At 31.5% G+C, this 18,474-nt stretch overlaps 1 protein-coding gene across 1 annotated transcript in view; it reads right to left on the reverse strand.

Moving 5' to 3' along the window:
• Nucleotides 1-2,319: 2,319 nt before the first annotated feature.
• The window catches only part of LOC129224488 (sorting nexin-17-like), a 47,318-nt gene continuing 31,163 nt past the window's right edge, over nucleotides 2,320-18,474 (reverse strand). Inside the window, exons 6-12 of the mRNA XM_054858947.1 lie at nucleotides 16,670-16,832; nucleotides 15,784-15,924; nucleotides 15,498-15,560; nucleotides 13,289-13,405; nucleotides 8,285-8,488; nucleotides 4,344-4,400; nucleotides 2,320-3,474 (exon numbers count right to left, since the gene is read on the reverse strand). Of these exons, the coding sequence (XP_054714922.1) occupies nucleotides 3,373-3,474; nucleotides 4,344-4,400; nucleotides 8,285-8,488; nucleotides 13,289-13,405; nucleotides 15,498-15,560; nucleotides 15,784-15,924; nucleotides 16,670-16,832 (847 nt within the window). The 3' untranslated portion in view covers nucleotides 2,320-3,372. The remainder of the gene's footprint in view (nucleotides 3,475-4,343; nucleotides 4,401-8,284; nucleotides 8,489-13,288; nucleotides 13,406-15,497; nucleotides 15,561-15,783; nucleotides 15,925-16,669; nucleotides 16,833-18,474) is intronic.

The following is an 18,474-nucleotide window of genomic DNA, read 5'->3' on the forward strand; positions in this document are numbered from 1 at the left end:
AACATATGGACCAAATTTTGTTTGATTCCGCCAGTAACTTCCTGAGGAATAGCAAGCACGCGTAACTTGAAAAACGTCCCATTGCTCCACCCCCCTTGGAGGAATTCGCGCCAAAAACTAATGGGCACAAGTTCACATAGGGGCACATATGTGTACAAAATTTCGTTCGATTTCATGCGGTAGTTTTTGTTGTAGAGCGGCCACAAAAAACTGGTCACACACAGACGTGACACACATACATACACACACACATACATACATACACACACACATACACACAGACAGACAGACATTTTCCAAAAATGGTCGAAATGGACTCAGCACACCTCAAAACGTTCGAATCCGTCAAAATTCGAAATTCGAAAATTTGCACGAATCCAATACTTTCTTCTATATATTAGATATAGAAGAAAGTAAAAATGAAAGAGGCAGTGTGGGGGGGGGGGGGGTACCATAAACTGGGGCCATTTGAGCCTCCAGGGGCTACTTGAAACCATGAGAAAGAAGTGTTTAAAATCCGTCCTGGTCCTATAAAATTCAATGTTATGATTTTAAAAACCTTCTGCATGACAGGTAGCAGTACAAGGCAGAGGCTGTATCATGAAACAAACTTTCTAGTATTCTTGTCTTTTTCGGATTGAGGTATTGATTGTAAGTTGTCTAAACAGTTAATTTTTGTGTCTGCAAACTTTCACATGTAAGTTCATAGAAACATCTGCTATCATCAAGGTAAAGATAGTGTTATGTTTGCATTCTATTTCTTAATAAAATAACAGTGTTTTAAGGTTATAGCTATATAATTAACACAGGAACTAATATAAGTTAGTAAAAGTGCACTGGTTACCTTAAAATGGGGCTACTTGAGCCCAGCGTTCAAGTAGCTCCAGACTACATTTCATCACTAAATTATGTTAAGTAAGGTTTGTAATCTTTTAAAATAAAGAGGATAGCTATTATTTATACCCAATAACTTGCAGATCTGGGGATAAAAAGGGTTTGAAAGTAAAAGAGAACCTTTTGAAGTAGGAAATATGCGAATTATTAAGAGGAAAAATTACAATTGTGTCCAGATTCAATTAATTCCAGAAAAATGTTTTAAGAGAGTGGCATCAGCTCATTTTGACTTAAGTATATCAACTCCAAAAAGGAAATTAAAAGATCGTTCACAAACAAGCCTGGGTGTCCTGTAGTATTTGTAGCGAGGAAGAGCAGGTATTAAATAATATCAGAGAAAATAAATCCACCCAAGCCATTAAAGAGAGGAGTTTTCATTCTTTCTAATGTTTGAATAATGAGCATTTCAATTGGTTTTAGCTGCAGTTAGATTGTATTTCTATTTGAGAAATTAAGTTTGCCTAAAAATATGTTTTTATGAATGAGCGTTGATTTTATATTAATAATATATAAATTTTATATAAATAATTTGCAATTTATATAGCCTATCTTCATACCAGCATTATGAAATTCACCCACAAACATCTCTTTTGCCACGAATATACTCCAATATGCAATACATGCAATGTCGATTAGACAGTGTTGCATATCCTCTCCGTTTGTCCAAATTTCATTCATGTTCGTTTTAAATTTTTCAATCAGCTTCATACATCTTTGAAGGAACTGTTAGGGGACATTTTTGTCTTTAATTAAGTGCTCGTCCTTATATCCTTGTTTTTGTCCTGTCATTGTTTTGTTTACATTTTTTCTATTTCGAAAAATTGTTTCTGCGATATTTCAATTGGCTCGTCACTCAAAATTCAAAACTTCGTTTACGTTTCTATTTTGACTAATTTTTCAAAATTCTAGAAGTTTTATGTCCTTTGCTCCTTAACAAAACTCACTTTTTTGACTCTTCTTTCTACATTTTAACAACTTTCTGGAGCAGTGTTGCATATCAAGACACTTGTGCCAAAAATCCCAATCAAACCAACGAACCATAAGCTCACTTATTTTGCATTGAAAAAGGTGTTCCTTGTAACCCAGAAACACGTGTCTGCAGTAATCTGCAATTTTTGAAAAAATCCCGCATTTCACAAAGGTATTTATTCAACTTTATGCTAAAACTTGTTTAATTCTTCTAATCCGCAAATTCCAGCTTCTCAGAAAACTAGTTTTTTCCAACTAAAGAAGAATTCATTAATCGCACTAAAATAGACACTCAACACGAAACATTATCCAATTTTAGCATTAATGATGTTTCCTCCTATCATGTTTCACATTTGGATTCATCCACTGATCAATCAATAATATGATTAAAACAAGACGATACGATTAAAATTATTATTTATTATTTGTCTTAGAACTGATACTTGGTATAAAAAACAAGCAGATGTGTACATCATATGACTTCCTTTTACTCCAATTTAATGATAATAGTGCTTTGGAGTAAGCAAAGAAACACTTTAAATATTTTCACCCCAAGTTTGTTGCGAACCAAAGCAAAAAAGAAAAAATGTTTTACACAGATAAATTTTCCCAACATTGGCCATTTTAATGTGATTCAATGGTTTGCTCTCTAAATATGGCAAAATTGAAACCAGATTATTTAAAAAAAGAAAAAAAAACAGTCAAATTTGTCGTCAAGTTGGCGACCTTGTGTAAAAGACACCCTTTGGGACATCTAAATGCAACCAAAAAGTGAGAGGCACAAGACCCCACTAGGAGTCTATGTACCAAATTTCAACTTTCTAGGACATACCTTTTTCCAGATATGCAAGATACATATGCACATACAGAGGTCACGAGAAAACTCATTGTAATTAATTCAGGTATTGTCAAAATGGTTATTTCGGGAGGGTGTCTATATGTTCTTAGGAATGTGTCCACGTGGGGTCGGGTTGAAAAAAAAACTCAATATTCATTCGGGGCGAGCAAAATGGAAATTAAGGCCAATTTTTGAGAGAAAATTTTTTGGCGAATACAATACTTCCTTTATTATGTAAACGGAAGTAAAAAACAAAGTGTGCCATTTTCAACACAATTGTGCATTCAAAACGCTCTATTGCATTAATAACAATCATAAACATGAATTTAAAATGAAAACAAGTTATTTAAATACAACTTTCATTCTCTCGTATCATGCATCATCACATAAAAATCATTGCCTCTAAAAGGATTTTGTCAGGGAGTTTAAACAAGCCAAGAAAAGCCTGGCTTTTTACTTTGACCCTTCTGATTAAAAACAAATGATATATATATTTGTTTAATTTCAAATATTCGTTTATATTATTAAAAAGGAAATGTTAAAAGATTCTTTAGATCACTTGCTGTCTCAAACTATGAGAGAGTCACATTGTATCCAACACTGAAAAATATTTTTCTGGAAGATTTCAGCTGTCACTCTGTGCTTATGCAATGCCGAAGCTCAAAAAATATTCATAGATCATCATCACCAATGCCTTCAAAAGCATCATTTTCAACAAGAGGCTTGGGGGGACATGGACCATTCTTCGAACCATGCTTCGATGAAAATTTCCCCTGAAAGAGAAAAAATACATAAATTGAATAAACCCATTATGTTATGCTGGAGCAACATTTCAGCCATTAATAAATGGTTTAATGAAATTTTATTTCAGAATTTTCACAAGACATTGAATCATTATTTATTAATTTGTTATTAGTATTACTATAAAATCACCCGTCAAATGATGTGATAGATGCAAATTGCTTCTTTATTAGAAATATTTCTTATAAAATTTGATGTGTTCAAATATATACAAGAGAAAAAAACGGAATTCATCAGATGTTTCAAGGTAGAAAATGTTTTTTTAAATTGACATATGTTTCAACCATGACATACAACCTGTTTCAAGTAATAGTGAATGATTTCAATCGTACAAACAAGAAAAAAAGGGAACAGAAAATAAAAAATATATTTCATTCAAATAACTTAATACAGTAACACCTCATTATATGGCATTTGTCTGGAGACACAAAAAAAAAAAAAAAAGCGCAATATATCTGAAAACGCGTTATAACGGAGGTTATAAAAAATATTGAATCAGTTGACTTACAAATCAGTTTAACAATTGTCCTTCTGAAATTAAAAAATAACAAAAATACTGCTATTGTTTTAAGTGGAATACAAATCAAAAGCTCAGGCTTAAACTGCAACGAATGAAGTGCAAAGAAAACACATCAATTTTAATCATAGATGAAAAATAGAAAAAATACTTTTTTCTGAGGAATAAAACTTTTTTTTCTGCAATGTCAAATGTAATGCAACATGTTTTTTAAAGGTAAGTTTTTGACAAAGGAAAAATGCGATATATCTGAGTAAACAATATAACAGGGCGCAAAGTAATGAGCGGTTACTTTAATCAAATTTGTAAGCAAGAATAACATACTGCAATTCTCCGCACTTGGTCTTTTGATCTTCCTATCAAATTACTAGAATCTTCTCTCTAAAAAAAGTTTATAACATGAGTCATGTTTATAACAAACAACAATACATTTCTTCATTCATAAAAAGTTACTGAAAAGTATTTTGTCGCCTCAGAGCAACAGTAAGATATCTAATCCCAGAAATAATATTAAAATATTTTACTGTTGCTCTGAGGCAACAATTTGTAGAAGGTTGAATGAGTTAATCATTACAAGTAAAATTTTATAGTGAAATTTTAAAAATGATTTGATTAATCACAAGAAGCTGAGGAGAAAATGAATGCATCTAAAAGTAAGGGAAAATTTGGAGTATGTAAGTTTCAAAACCAAAATTGAAAATTCTATTAAGATATTACCAGAGTTTTATTAAATGTATTTTATTACATTTTTGTAATTGTGTTTTTGTGGGGCATGAGAATGACATATTTAAAATGTTAGGAGCATAATGTACACTTAAGTAAAAAATATATTCAAATTATAAGACTGATTTATGATCAATGAACCGCATTAACCTATAACCGATACAGTGTAGTGTTAAATCAATAAATTAAAATTACTTTTTACATTATAAAAAGAATTTAGATATGACTAACTAAGAAAACAGAGGTAGATAATTACATGAAAGTAATACAAATATTTATCTATGGCTTAATTTTACATCTCTCTCATTTAACATATTTCATTGCTGAAGTTATAGTGAAATAATTAAATGTTTCAATCATCTTGGACAAAACTTTTAAAATTATGATTGAGTACAAAGAATTTTACTTTAATCTGTTAATTAAAAAAAAATTAAATAAAATTGCTTGCACACCCTAATTTTTAAAAATAAAAAACACAATAAATATTACAGTTGACCCTTATTTTATGCAGGTTTATTTTACGCGGATGAGTTTCGGTTTAACGCGACTGCGACAGTGCAAACAGATAAAATTTTCCCCTCTTTCAAAATCCAAACTCTTAAAGATTGCAGATTACGTGTAATCAACTGCATTTTGGCGTGCTAATAATCGAGCTTGGGCCACTGGAGACATTTTTTGGAATTGGTTCCTGAGCTATTTCAAGAAGTAAAGTTATTAAACTCACAGAAGGGAAGTTTCCTGTCCTTCACTCCTGGAAGAAGAGCTTTTAGGAGTGACAAAGGAGGACAAAACCAACGAGGACACCGACATCGGTGACGTACAACCAAAAACAGTCACATTGAAAATTTTGAGCCATTCCTAGACAATAGAAATGATCTTTCTGGTTCGTTAGTGAAGGAAGATTCTATCATGGAAATGACGCAAGTGATCATGGATGAATTAATGCTCTTCAAAGAATTACAGAGAAAAACTCTTAATGACTGCCAAACAACTATCATTGCCAGCTCCTCTTTATAAACATGACACGAAATTAATTTATGTTTTCTTTATACATGTTGTACACAAAAGTCAATATAAGTACGCATTAAACTTATTATACAATTTGTTGTCACTAAAATGAAGTATTTTGTTATCTATGGAACCAAACCCTTATTGTAACACTAGTATTAGGTCTCAGTTTACGCGATTTCGATTTACGCGGCATTTCCGTGGAACGTAACATGAGGGTCTACTGTATAAAGAAACCCACACTTTTATCATCCAAGGTCTTTGAGCCAGCCATATGTTTCAATAAAAGCTATGAAGAAAATTGGCACTCCAACTCACAAATCACTATTAAAAGGTGAATAATTAGGCCATTTTTGAAAACATTTTCACATACACCTACTGTAAAATTATCAATAAGTTTATCCGAGTATAGTAAGTTATCAAAATTTGTTTATATTTGCATTTTACTGGTTTTCTGCAAGCCATGTAAAAAACAGGGCATGTATCTTGAAAATGATGTTTAACTTCCCACAAATATAAAAAAAGTGCACATTATCAAAATGCCACGAGTGGCGTTGCCATTTTTTAAAACAAATCTTAAAAACAAAATTTTTTAATTTGGGCCATTTGGATGACCGGCAGTCCTTGTGACAGAGTTTACACTCATGTTTGACATGATGATTTCACATTGTTTTGATACTTTTTATTATAAACTAGAAAGCCGCCCATCAAGGTATGACGGGTGAAAATTGCTTCTAAATTTGAACGAAGCCATTGCCTGTTTGGTGATATTTTGACAGTTCAAATTGTAACCCTTACTCTAGTGGATTAACCCTAAACTCCAATAGGTAGAGTTCATTCTTAACCTTTTTTTTGTATGTTCATTCTCCTTAAATGACACAGTCTTACCAGTAAAACAGTCAAGGCGCCAGATTGAGTTCAGCCTTCTCACAATAAAGCCCTTCCCTGCATGTCAAACATTACCGAAACATATCATCAAATTATCATGCTGTGGCGCAGGTTTCATTGTTGAAATACCTGGGTTACTCAAGCATCAGCTATTATTTATATGAGGATTTTCATAAGACATACACAGTGTTAGAAAAGTGACCAACTGCTTTCTTTTTTTTCTGTTAAAACTTGAAGGAAATGAATGCGGCATGCATGCTAGAACCAACCTTGAACTTTCCTGTGCATGTGTGTATTTTTTTTTGTCTGTTAATAGCATTAGTCGCTGGCAGAGTTTGAGTTAGTGAGTAGGATTCTTGTTGACTGCTGAATGTGAATGTTAACATTCAGCAGTCTGTGGCACATTATTTGAAAATATGATGGTACTTAACAATGAGGCATTAAGTGCTATTTAAGGAAGGGGAGGGTAGGGTTTTGCAGTTTCAAAAAAGTGATTTTTTCTTTTTTGTTTCGTCTTGTAGCTAAACATTTCAAAAATATATTCCCAAAATTTCAAGCCGTTTTGAGCAACATTCTCAAAGTTATAAAGAATTCAGTCTCTGCTCCTTTAAACTGTAGCTTCGACAGCTGCCGAAGAATGCAGTTGTTCTGACAGCTGCTGACGCTCAGAATGTCAGTGCTGCTTACTTGAGGTTAGTTATATATACTATAAATAAATAATGAAAAAAGAAAAAGCCTAGGAAATCGAAGCTGCTACCAGGATTGTTTTTTATGGAGCTGGAATTGATTCCTTTTAGCTTCTAAAACATTTTTCTCAAAACCACTTTTTCAAAGTCGGTGCTCTCTCTATTTCAAAACCAATCGACTGATCCATTTCAAATTTTGTACACAATTTTCTACATATAATTCCCCTCATCCCCCCATGTTAAGTATCAGTTTTTTTTTAAATGTGTTTTTTACTAACAAAATAGCAGAATTTTTCGTGAAAAATAGCACTTTGTAACTTCCAATGGATGCCAAAAAAGTAAAACAAAAAACATATGAGAATGTAGGGGGGGGGGATTAATTAATACCTTGAAATATAAAGAAATATATTTCAGACGTCAGCTAAGATACAGTGAACACTGCAAATCATCTTTCTCCAAAGGTGCTCTGGGAAAAGCTCTGTCACCGGCTTGTCGGTGAATACTTTTTGATCAAAAATTTATAGAATATTTTCTTAAACCATACATAATAGGGCACAAAAGGTTTTATGAAATTTAATAAAACCATTTTCTAAAAAAATATATAAAAAAAATTCGTAAAAAAAGTGAATTTTTTGATACCCTACCTCTCCCATTAAAGCTTCAAATTAAATGTCCCAACCTTAAATTCTGAATTTACCATCTTAAATGAGTTAATACTTAGACTAGGTAACAGAAGTGAAATAAATCATATTTTGGTTCCAGCATAATGCCAATGAATAAAACAGGAAACAGTCCGCGTATCTCACTTTTTGATAGCAATGAAACTTGAGTAATACCACAAAACACACAAACGGACAAAGTTAACACACATGTGAATGTCAATGAATCAGCCAACTACCCTTTCAACTGTAAATAGGAAATAAAAATATGTAATCTACCACAAAGATATTGACAGCTTACCACAGTAGAATTTACGATGCCATCAGTAGATACTGATCGGCCAACAGAAGACGAAATCTGATGACTACTGCCATCTCGTTTCATGTAGTTCCAAGACCCACGTCGGCCTGTTCTTTCATTTTTTTGAACTATCTTGTTGCCACCCTGTCGCTTTAGAAGCAATTCATCAACCATACCTTGAAGACATACGCTTATTAAAATGGCCTGAAAAAAATTTAAAAACATTTTTTGAAAAATACAATTTTTTAAGGGAAAATTATTATTGCACTATTTTTGCTCATGCATTCCTAATCGTAGTATTGAGAATGGCTAATACACAGAATTGGAGAAGCTTTGGTTTGTATGCCGCCATGAACACTCACTAGCGATATTTGCGAGACATACATTTGTGCTGCAAATAAACTGATTTATAATGATAAATGCTTTAAAAATATATAATTTCTTTTTTAACAACTTTTTAATCTTTCTTAAAAAAATTCATTTTTCTTATGATACCAAGTAAAACGCCCCCCCCCCTCCCCCAAAAAACGACTTTTGCTGTAACAAGGATTTGTAATGTACCTTTTCACAAAACAATTATTCATTACATTCAAAAAAAATTCGGGTGTTCTTGATTTTTTCTCTTGAAGTACGGGTTTATTTTGTAAAAAATGCAAGCACCATGTAATAAATCTCAAGTTTTTGTTAAAAAAAAAGAAGATTCATTTGCAATTGCAGCAAGTAAATATTTGAAAACTAACGTTTTTCATTTCATTTTTTATTCCCTACTCACGGAAACTGTTTTTAAAAATATATTCTTGGAAATAACGATGGAAAGCAATACAGGGTGGCGACAGGAACTGTAAAAAAGAGTACCCTGACTTTTCCCTGATTTCCCTGATTAAGTTCACCAAATTTGCCTGATTTAAGTTACCAATGATAATGGTTTTCTTTCTTTGCTCTACTTGAAATCAGGGTTGGCTTTTTGCCGGCAGAAACTGGTTTTTGCCCTGCCAGTGGCAGAAACTGGTTATAACCGGTTATAACCGGTAAAAACCGGCAGAAACTGGTAGAAACTGGCAAAAACTAGAAAACGTTTTTAATAGCTCTAGTAATTACTTAATGACAGGCAATTAAGTAAAATGAAAAATATAACTTCATTTCGTCATTGCAAAAACTTAATATAATAGTTATTTAATAATTAGTGTAAAAATATGTTAAATAACAAAACTGACATTTCCAAAGCAAAGTAAAATTTATCATAGTTGAAATTGCTATGCGTTAGAAATTTTATCCTTGTAATGTTGTAAGTAACAAATTTTTCAGTTTGTTGTTTATAATTATTTTGTTTGCATTTAATTTAAAGTGTAATATATATATATATATATATCAAATATTTAAATAAATACAGATTTGTTTTATTTCATTAAACTCTAAAATTCAAGAACTTCTCCTTTTACACTTAATATAACTGAACAAAGCTATTCTAAAAGAGCTTAATCAAGCAGTTACTGATAATCATTTACTCGCCTATATGCTCCATCCAATTTATTTGGGAGTAAATTTATCATGTAATCAAGAAGAAAGTGCCCGCACTTTACTCACAAATATTAACCCTGATTATGTACCTTATACCATTGCTTTACAAAACAAATCGGCCCCTTTTCCCAAAACCTATTTTTCCAATCACGTGGTAACAACTACTCCAAATACCGCATGGTGGTGCAGTTTGAAAAAATGTGCTATAGATGAAAGTTATGTGAATCTTGCTTGTTCTTTGAGGATAATGCCAGCTAGTTCTGCTGGGATTGAAAGAATCTTCTCAGATTTCTCCTTTGTGCACTACAAATTGAGAAATTGGTTAGGTTTAGAAACAGCGTCAAAACTTTTATTTTGTTAGAGGCTGCTGCAGTGGGGAAACAATGTAAAATTTGATTTGGAATGGTGGTAGTGTTGTAAATAAATTGTATTTGGGTTAATATTTAATTATTTTTCTTATACATTTTCTATTGTATATCAGGAGTTGCACTTATGTCATTTTTTGAGTTTCTGCCAGTTTCTGCCATAAATGTGGCAGAAAGGCGTTTTTGCCATTCCGGTTTTAACCGGTTTCTACCAGTGGTTTTTACCGCCTCGGCAGAAACCTGCCAACCCTGCTTGAAATGCATTGTATGTTTGTATAAAATGCAGTATTTTAAATGTTTTAAGTTGTGTAAAGTTGTTGAACTAAAGATATATTTTTAAAAAAATGTTACTTTTTTAATAAAATGGTTAAAAAAAGCATATCAAGTTAATTTTTTGGTGGAACCCCCCCCCCCCTGCAAAACACTATATTAAATTTTTTACATGGAAAGATTATAGAAAATTTAAAAAAACTTCCACAAACCACTTGGCATAAGAATTTTAAGAAACTATTAAAATCACTCTTAAAAACATATGTGTATTTATGATAGAACTAAAAAGTAATTGAAATTATTTTGAATTAAGTTTTCAAACAGTCTAATAATTGTTGCAAAAATAACAAGTAATAGTGAAAGAATAGAAGTAATGTAGTTGTTTTTATATAACTAATTGACATATTTATGCAAAACAGATGAAACCATTTGACATCCATTCATAGGGAGCTTTTCTCTAATCAAGAACATAGGTTTTAATGAATGAATGCAGCATTTTAACAATAAAAAAATAAAGATATTTACTTAAGTGAACAAGTTAACTCTATTTCAAATTATTTCAGTATGTAACGAAAGAGAATCTTAGATTGCTTTTATAACAAACAACTTTGAAATGCAAGAAAAAAAAAAGCAATTACTTCATTTCAAAATATTTAAAAGAAGAATACAACTTGGTTATAAAGTAAAAGAATCACTTAAGTCTGAAGAAAAGAAAACCTTTATAATTTGAGGTGACAACAAAAAGTATAATGGCAAAAAACAAAGTTTTTTTAATTGAAAGTTCAATTTTAGCAATTAAATTAAAAACGCGAAGAAATAATAACTTTTAAGCTTTTATAGTATTAATTCAAAAACCAAAGATTTCTTAGTGAAATTGTGATTACAGTATGCTAATTACTTCGAGACAATGGAAATAAAGGCAAAGGAGCTAAGGCATTAATGAAGGTTTCCTCTTTGCCTGTATGATTGTTTATTTTACGTAGCATTGAAAGCGTAAAAGGAAATTTCAAGCTGGGTAAACTAAACAACCTAACAGACACTGAAGCAATCTTAGGAATTTCATCCTGTGGTTAATAAGATTCAATACTTTGACGTTGAGGAAAAAAGTGCACAAATATGCGGCAGTGTATAATCGCACCTCATTAATTTTATTTATTTATTTATTTTTTATTTATTTATTTATCTATTTATTTATTTATTTTGAACAGATAATTGGCGGAAAATTCGTAGGGTACTTAATTTTGTAATGCAAAAAAAAAAAAAAAAAATCTTCATAAAATCAATTTTCCCCGATTTTTGATTATTTTTTCAAAATTCCCTGATCTCCCTGATTTTCCTGATCTGTCGCTACCCTGCAATAAATGATAACTGACTAGATGGAAATACTTTGAGCACAATCAGGAGATGTTCATTTAAGAGTCATAATGACAAGCAGATGTTTTTCTCCGGGCGATACTAATGGGAAGAAGCAAGTTCTGGGGTTTGCAGTCTAAGGGGAAAAAGCCAAATTTAACCTTGAAAACTCAAGTTGTCGCCAAGACAGAAGTTGAGTTACGGTGGTTTGATTTTCCTTTCGTAACCAAATACTTACAAGTTAAATATATTTAACACATAATAGCTTCAACTATATGTCTTGACCACACACATTCTCTATTTTGTCAAATCATTTCTCAATTTACAGCCTTTTATGAGAACTACTTCTCAACGAGGAGTAGCACATCTCCTGCCTTTTCTTCTAGTGCTAAGTTAGATTAAAACAGACTATAGAACACAATTTTCAGAAATTATAAACTTTTAAAACTATGGTTGTATGCAAAATAACAATGAACAATTAATGTCTAATATAGTATGAACTTCATATACATTCGGATGTGGGTGTAATTACGCCTCTATACAATATACACAATGTAGTGTTATGTAAGGATCTACTTTATTATTTTACTACTTTATTAAGTTATGTAGATGTGCCCATCTTTCATATTTGGTTCTTTTCCTTCAACAACGCCATAATTCAAAATAAATAAATAATAATAGTTAAAATCTTCAAATCAATACAACACAATAGTTGCAATCATCATTGAAATCATCTCTATAATATCATAAGCACAATCTTAAGTTTTAATTATGACATTGTTACAGCAAATATGAGTATGTGGCATGAATGAGGCTGTAATCATAATCAAAATTGTAATCCGCATACGATAACATAGTCGATTACATTTTTATCGACTGGAATCATCACTGTAATTGTAATTACTATTTAGCAGAGGATTATAATCATAATCATAATCAATTACAATTTCTCATAATCGACTCCAAGCCTGATGGATATTATTGAACAGTTGCATATTGGGGCTTTTAGATAAGGTAAGTGCATTTTTTTCAAATTTGTTTGACACCCTGATATTACAAAGAACCCAGATTTAACGTATAGCAATTTTGGTCCTGATGAATTAACATTAAATCGGGATCCGACTGTAGTTGCTCATAGCTTAACTTTAGCTTCAGCTAAGGGGCAGTAATTCTAACCTTTAAATCAATAAATTATTTATTTATCATTGCACAAAGTAAAGAATAGTTGACTAAAAAAAGGAAAAGACTCATCAAGATAAAGAGATTCTAAGCAACTTAATTTCTCGAGGAAATGAGCGGGCAATCAACCAGAGACTATACCCACTATCATCTGAAATTTTTAAATTTTACTCTGTTCAGAAAAAAAATAATTTCTTTGGCTCTATCAATTCATTGAATAAATTTAGACTCAAAAATTGGGGGAAGATAATTGTTGGAAAACAGAGAATAAGTAATACACTTTTGCCTGCATGCTAAATAAGAAAAGAAACAAACATACTTGGTCACTGTTGATGCAAATCCATTTCAAGTGGTCTTTACTCATTAAATATTCAAATGACAGCTCTAATTTTAGCTTTACAGGAGATGCATGACTATTCTCTGTGGAATCAGAAAGCTAGAAAAATAAATACAGAAGCTGATACAGAGCATAAATATATATTTAAAAGACATAATAATAATGAAAGTGAAGAATATTGAAAAGACCACACCAAAAGCCCATAGATGCGAAACCCAGCAAAACTAAAAAGCCAAGTAAATATAAAAGTGAGGGGGGGGGGCGGAGAAAAATAATTGATTGTTCTAAAGTTATTCTTTGAATTATATTCCGTTCTCACCTTATTAGTGCACTCTCAAATCAAACAGTGTTCAGATCTAATGACGGTTGGAAGTTGTCAAAAGTTATACAAAAATTGACAAACAAAAATTGTTTGACATGAATCAAATGTAGCACTTGAATACATAAAACCAATGGGAAGTGCTCTTTTCAGTCACTCTATACAAACTACACTCTAAACATTTTCCCCTGTAGTTAGAATGTTATTTGTTGCCACTGCTTACAAGAAATAACATTTGTAAAAAGAAAAAAAAATTATAATTCACTGGTTTGAAAATGTTTCAGAACATGATGCTCTTGTAACAGACTCATTATGCATCACAAAGCAGAAATTTAATTGCTCAAATGGGCAAAAAATATTTTGTTGTAACAAATAGTTGTCTCCAGTGTTAAAGGAAACGGAAAATATTGTATTAGAAAAAAAATCAGTGAACAAAACCCTGGCTTCCCTGGTCCGCTTTTGAAATTGAATCTTTTTAAATACAATTGTTAATTATCTTCTATTATGTTGTAGAGAGGGGGGTGCGGGTGCTCTGCGGCGGAATTTTTTAGAATTATAATTGTAAAAATACAGTCTCAGACGACGGAGATCAATTCCCGGAAAATTTTTGAAACTAAAATTTTAAAACACAATTGTGGGCCATATTTGGTAACGTTAAGAGGATTGGCAATCTTTTCAACTGAAGTACAAACGTAATTTTGGTTGACTTTCAATGATGTTAGGGTGAGGAGCTTTTGGAAGCTCTTCTCTGAAATATTTTTGAAGTCCAAGCCCTGAAAACTAAATTGAAGAAATTATCGCTGATGATGTAATTTGCGGGCACACCCCCAGAAAGTTTTCCGAAGTTGAATACCTAAAACTGAAAGTTTGATGATCTTTGGTGGTATGGGGGGGGGGAGGGGTTCGGGACAACTTGAATTCTTCTCAATTGAAGTCAGAAAAAAACAAATTTTAGACAACTTTTTTATAGCATGAGAAACTTTGAAAATTTTGCTTCCTTCGCTAGCCTTGTTCTAAATTTGAGACTATAACCTAAATTTCAAAGCCTTGGGGCTCTCCTTTGAACCCTTACCAATAAACTAATGCATAATTCTAGATAAGGAGACAAAAAACTGAACAGCATACTTTAAATGAGGTCTTAAAAAACTTATGTACTAAGAAATTCCTTAGAGTTTTGCGAAATAGACGTATTGATAAACCCAACAGTTTGTTGGCTTTATTACTTGCCACACTGCACTGCTGACAAAATTTTAAGTCCTGACTGATTAAGACATCCAGATCAAAAATTTATTTTTCGCTAAAGATAAATCCTTGTAACTAATAGCTTGCAGGCTTATTTTCATGAGAAGCACTTGGCATTTTTCAACCTTGAACAACATACCCCACTTAACTGCCTACTTGTAAATATAATTTAAATCCTCTTGCAGCTTTTTCCATTTTTTTCTTTGTTATCAACAAAACCTATAAATTTGATATTGTCTCCAAAAATATTATAGTTCCCAAAAAGCACTTTTACTAAAATCATCAACAAAAATCATAAACAACAATGGCTCTGAAACTGAACCTTGTGGAATCTCACTTAAAACATCAGTTCATTGAAGATAATTACCCATTGCAACTACTCTTTGTTTCTCCCATTAAGTCAATTTCTAACCCATATACTCAATTTGAAGTTTTTCATCCAATTTCAATGCAAACCACAAAAAAATTAATAAATGATCATATTCAGTTTCCATATGCAACACCTTTGATTCAAAATGTGTTTATTTCAGTAAAATTGGTGATAAGCTTATGATAAATTTGAAAACATATAAAGAAAAAAGAGACAGGAAAAGATAAAATATACTCTGAATAATAGAAATCAATACTTACAGATGTAGTAATTCTCCAACATTTAATTCTTGTAACTCTAAAAAAGGCTTTATTTTCAGAAGCCTAAGTAGTAAAGCGAAACAAAAGATTACTTAAAATGATACTATCAAAATAAACGCTTAATTTTATTAACAAAAGTAATTTATTATTTTTTAAGGTACAAAGTCATATTGAAAAAATATTAACATATTTTATTTTATAGCAATCATTCATCGGTTTTAATTTTAATAGCATCAAAATTGATATGAAACTAGAACATATGTCAAAAAATGAAAACTAAACTTACAGGATCAGAATCAAAATGAAATATTATTTCACGACCTCCAGCACTCACAGTGACATTTGTATTTGGTTGAGGATAGTCACATATACATCGACGAAATTGAATATGGCCATAAAATTTCAAAGTTCTAACAAGTTGAAGATACTAAAAATAAAATGTAATAACTATTAGAAGAGCAATTAATGCATTTTCAAGAGCATATAAAAATATAAAAAACTAACTATATATATATATATATATATATATATATATAAAATTATTTAACATAATTCTATTATATACTACTGTATAAGAATAGTCTGTCTTTGTGACCAGTTTTTACATGCCAGTTCATTTTCATTGTTTGCAATTCTTGATAATTGTTTGATTTATATTGGAGCAATCACATTAAATTTTTCTTTTTAATTTAATGTACCTTTACTACGGTGAATATTTTTTGAAGACTTTACTAATAGTCAAGCTTTTACTGCATCAGATATAAGCAAAATCAGCAGATTTTCACTTTATCCATTTCATTGCATTTTGTCTGATTTCATTTAACCTCTCAGACTTTTTACAAAAAGAGTGAATATAACAGCAACCGACATTCTGCCTCTGCATCTCCTATTAATAGGAAAAAAAGCATGAAGATAGAAATAATTTAATACTAATATTCTTACAAATTAAAGGGGTGTAGAGTAGCAGGCCTGCACGTGCTGCATTCCGAGTAATGCTAAATCTGCTACAGCGATCGCGGAGGAGATCTGCCAAGACTTTCTTCCCCTGCCAAACAAATTGACTCAGCAATATAGGGAGGTTTGACGTTGAAGGGCCAAAAAGTCTCTGACAGGCGTTGGACAAACTAAATTCAGTACAAATAACTTTGAAAATATAGATATTAAGAGCTTACTTCTTTTTTGGACCCACGAGCTTGCAAAGCTACTAACTTTCTACGAGATTCATTATCAGTATGTGTCCATCCTCTTTCCACATCACTAACAGCCTGGACATATAATAAATTTAAACATATCCTATCTTCAAGTAGTTCTTCATCGTAAGATGGATCCCAATAGCTAAGAAGTAATAAATCATTACTATATATTGTAATTTTTTAAGCATAAAAATGTACATACTTCATTAGATTTTAAAAAAAAACTAATAGTCTAGTCATATTATAGAAAAAAAAGGGGCTAAATCGCAAAGCACAATGTAGTTCTGATTTTTTTCTGATGTTGTTTGTGTCAGTTAGGGTACTGTAAATCTAAGTTTGCAATTTTCAAAAATCTGTGCTCGCTGCATAATTCGCAAGAAACTGCGAAATTTTTGAACTTTTTTTAGTTTTTCCTTTCTAATTCCTAAACTATCAACTTTTTTGTACCAAATGTGAATAATTTTTTGCGAAAAATGAGAAAAATATGCTTTGATCACATTTTACATAAAATATCGAAATAAATTCCTACCCCACAAGAAAAAACTTGATATACTGTTGCAGTAAATTTAATTGGCTTTCATTCAAGCTAAAAATGAAGTCTGTAGTTTCAATAGTTATTTTACAATCACAAAACAAACAAATTATTGGAAAATTCGATTTTTGAAGAAATGAAACAAAGCAATTCTCAAGAGAATATGAAAGATCCTATTATAAAAAAAGGAGCAAAGAATGATATAATAAGACTCAAATATGTGTTGATATAAGTTATCTGTGCTGGGAAAAATTGGGTTATGAAGAAAAAAAAATCGTCCAATAGTTGCGAGCCCTATGTAGGTAATGCAAACATTCCTTCTCCTACATATCTATACACTTCACAGTGATGAATTTTCGGCCGCATTTCGTTTTTCAACTGGAAAGTTACCTACTGAGTTTTATTTTGAATTGAGAATATTTTTGATATCAGACGATTTTGCACTGACTTTCGATTATCCGAAGACGGACGAGCAGAGAAACAAAGAAAATTAAATGAAAATGAGAGTTTACTCATTCTTTTTGCAAAAGAGAATGAAACTGTCCAGGTTCATCAATCATCATATGAAACTTAAAGCTGCAGCGAGAAACCTAGAATGAAAAGGGCCTTCTTGTACACTGTCTGCATTATTACTGAAAGACTGCACTAATTGAAAAATCCTTCAAGTTGAATGGAAAATAGGTATATACTTGGAAACATTAACCAAAAAGCTTCCATTTTTTCACTTAGCAGCTCTAGTTTTCAACGCAAAAAATGCTAGCTCATAAATACAAGTAAACTAAATAACTCTGAAAAAGGGAATGGATTCAAAAGATTTTTTATGTACTCGGAAAGAAATGTCACGGTTTTTGCGAATCAATAAATTTTCACTTAGTTTGTGAACATACTTGTGTAATGAACAGATTCTAATGAAACTAATGAAGAGCCTGAAAGAACTAATCCAAAATTTGTAACATAACAATTCAACTGTGTGCTTCTTTGGTGAGTTTAACGAATTGCGTTCATGTTAAACTTTATTGTAGAACTGGAATGGCTCTGGGACATTTGTCTCTGTGTTCGGTTGCACCAGAACGACTGGGTGCTAGAGCAATATGGTCATAGTTGGCTTCTCAACATGAGAGTGCCCCAGAAGAAAGTTATCCAAAGCATGTAATCAGCGACACCTCAAGAAATAGTTGCTCCCTATTTTTGGACTTAAAGGCATTGAAAAAATAAATAAATAAGAGAAACAGATTGAAACATTATCCGAACT

Source organism: Uloborus diversus, chromosome 6 (genome assembly GCF_026930045.1).
Source record: "Uloborus diversus isolate 005 chromosome 6, Udiv.v.3.1, whole genome shotgun sequence".
NCBI lineage: Eukaryota > Metazoa > Arthropoda > Arachnida > Araneae > Uloboridae > Uloborus > Uloborus diversus.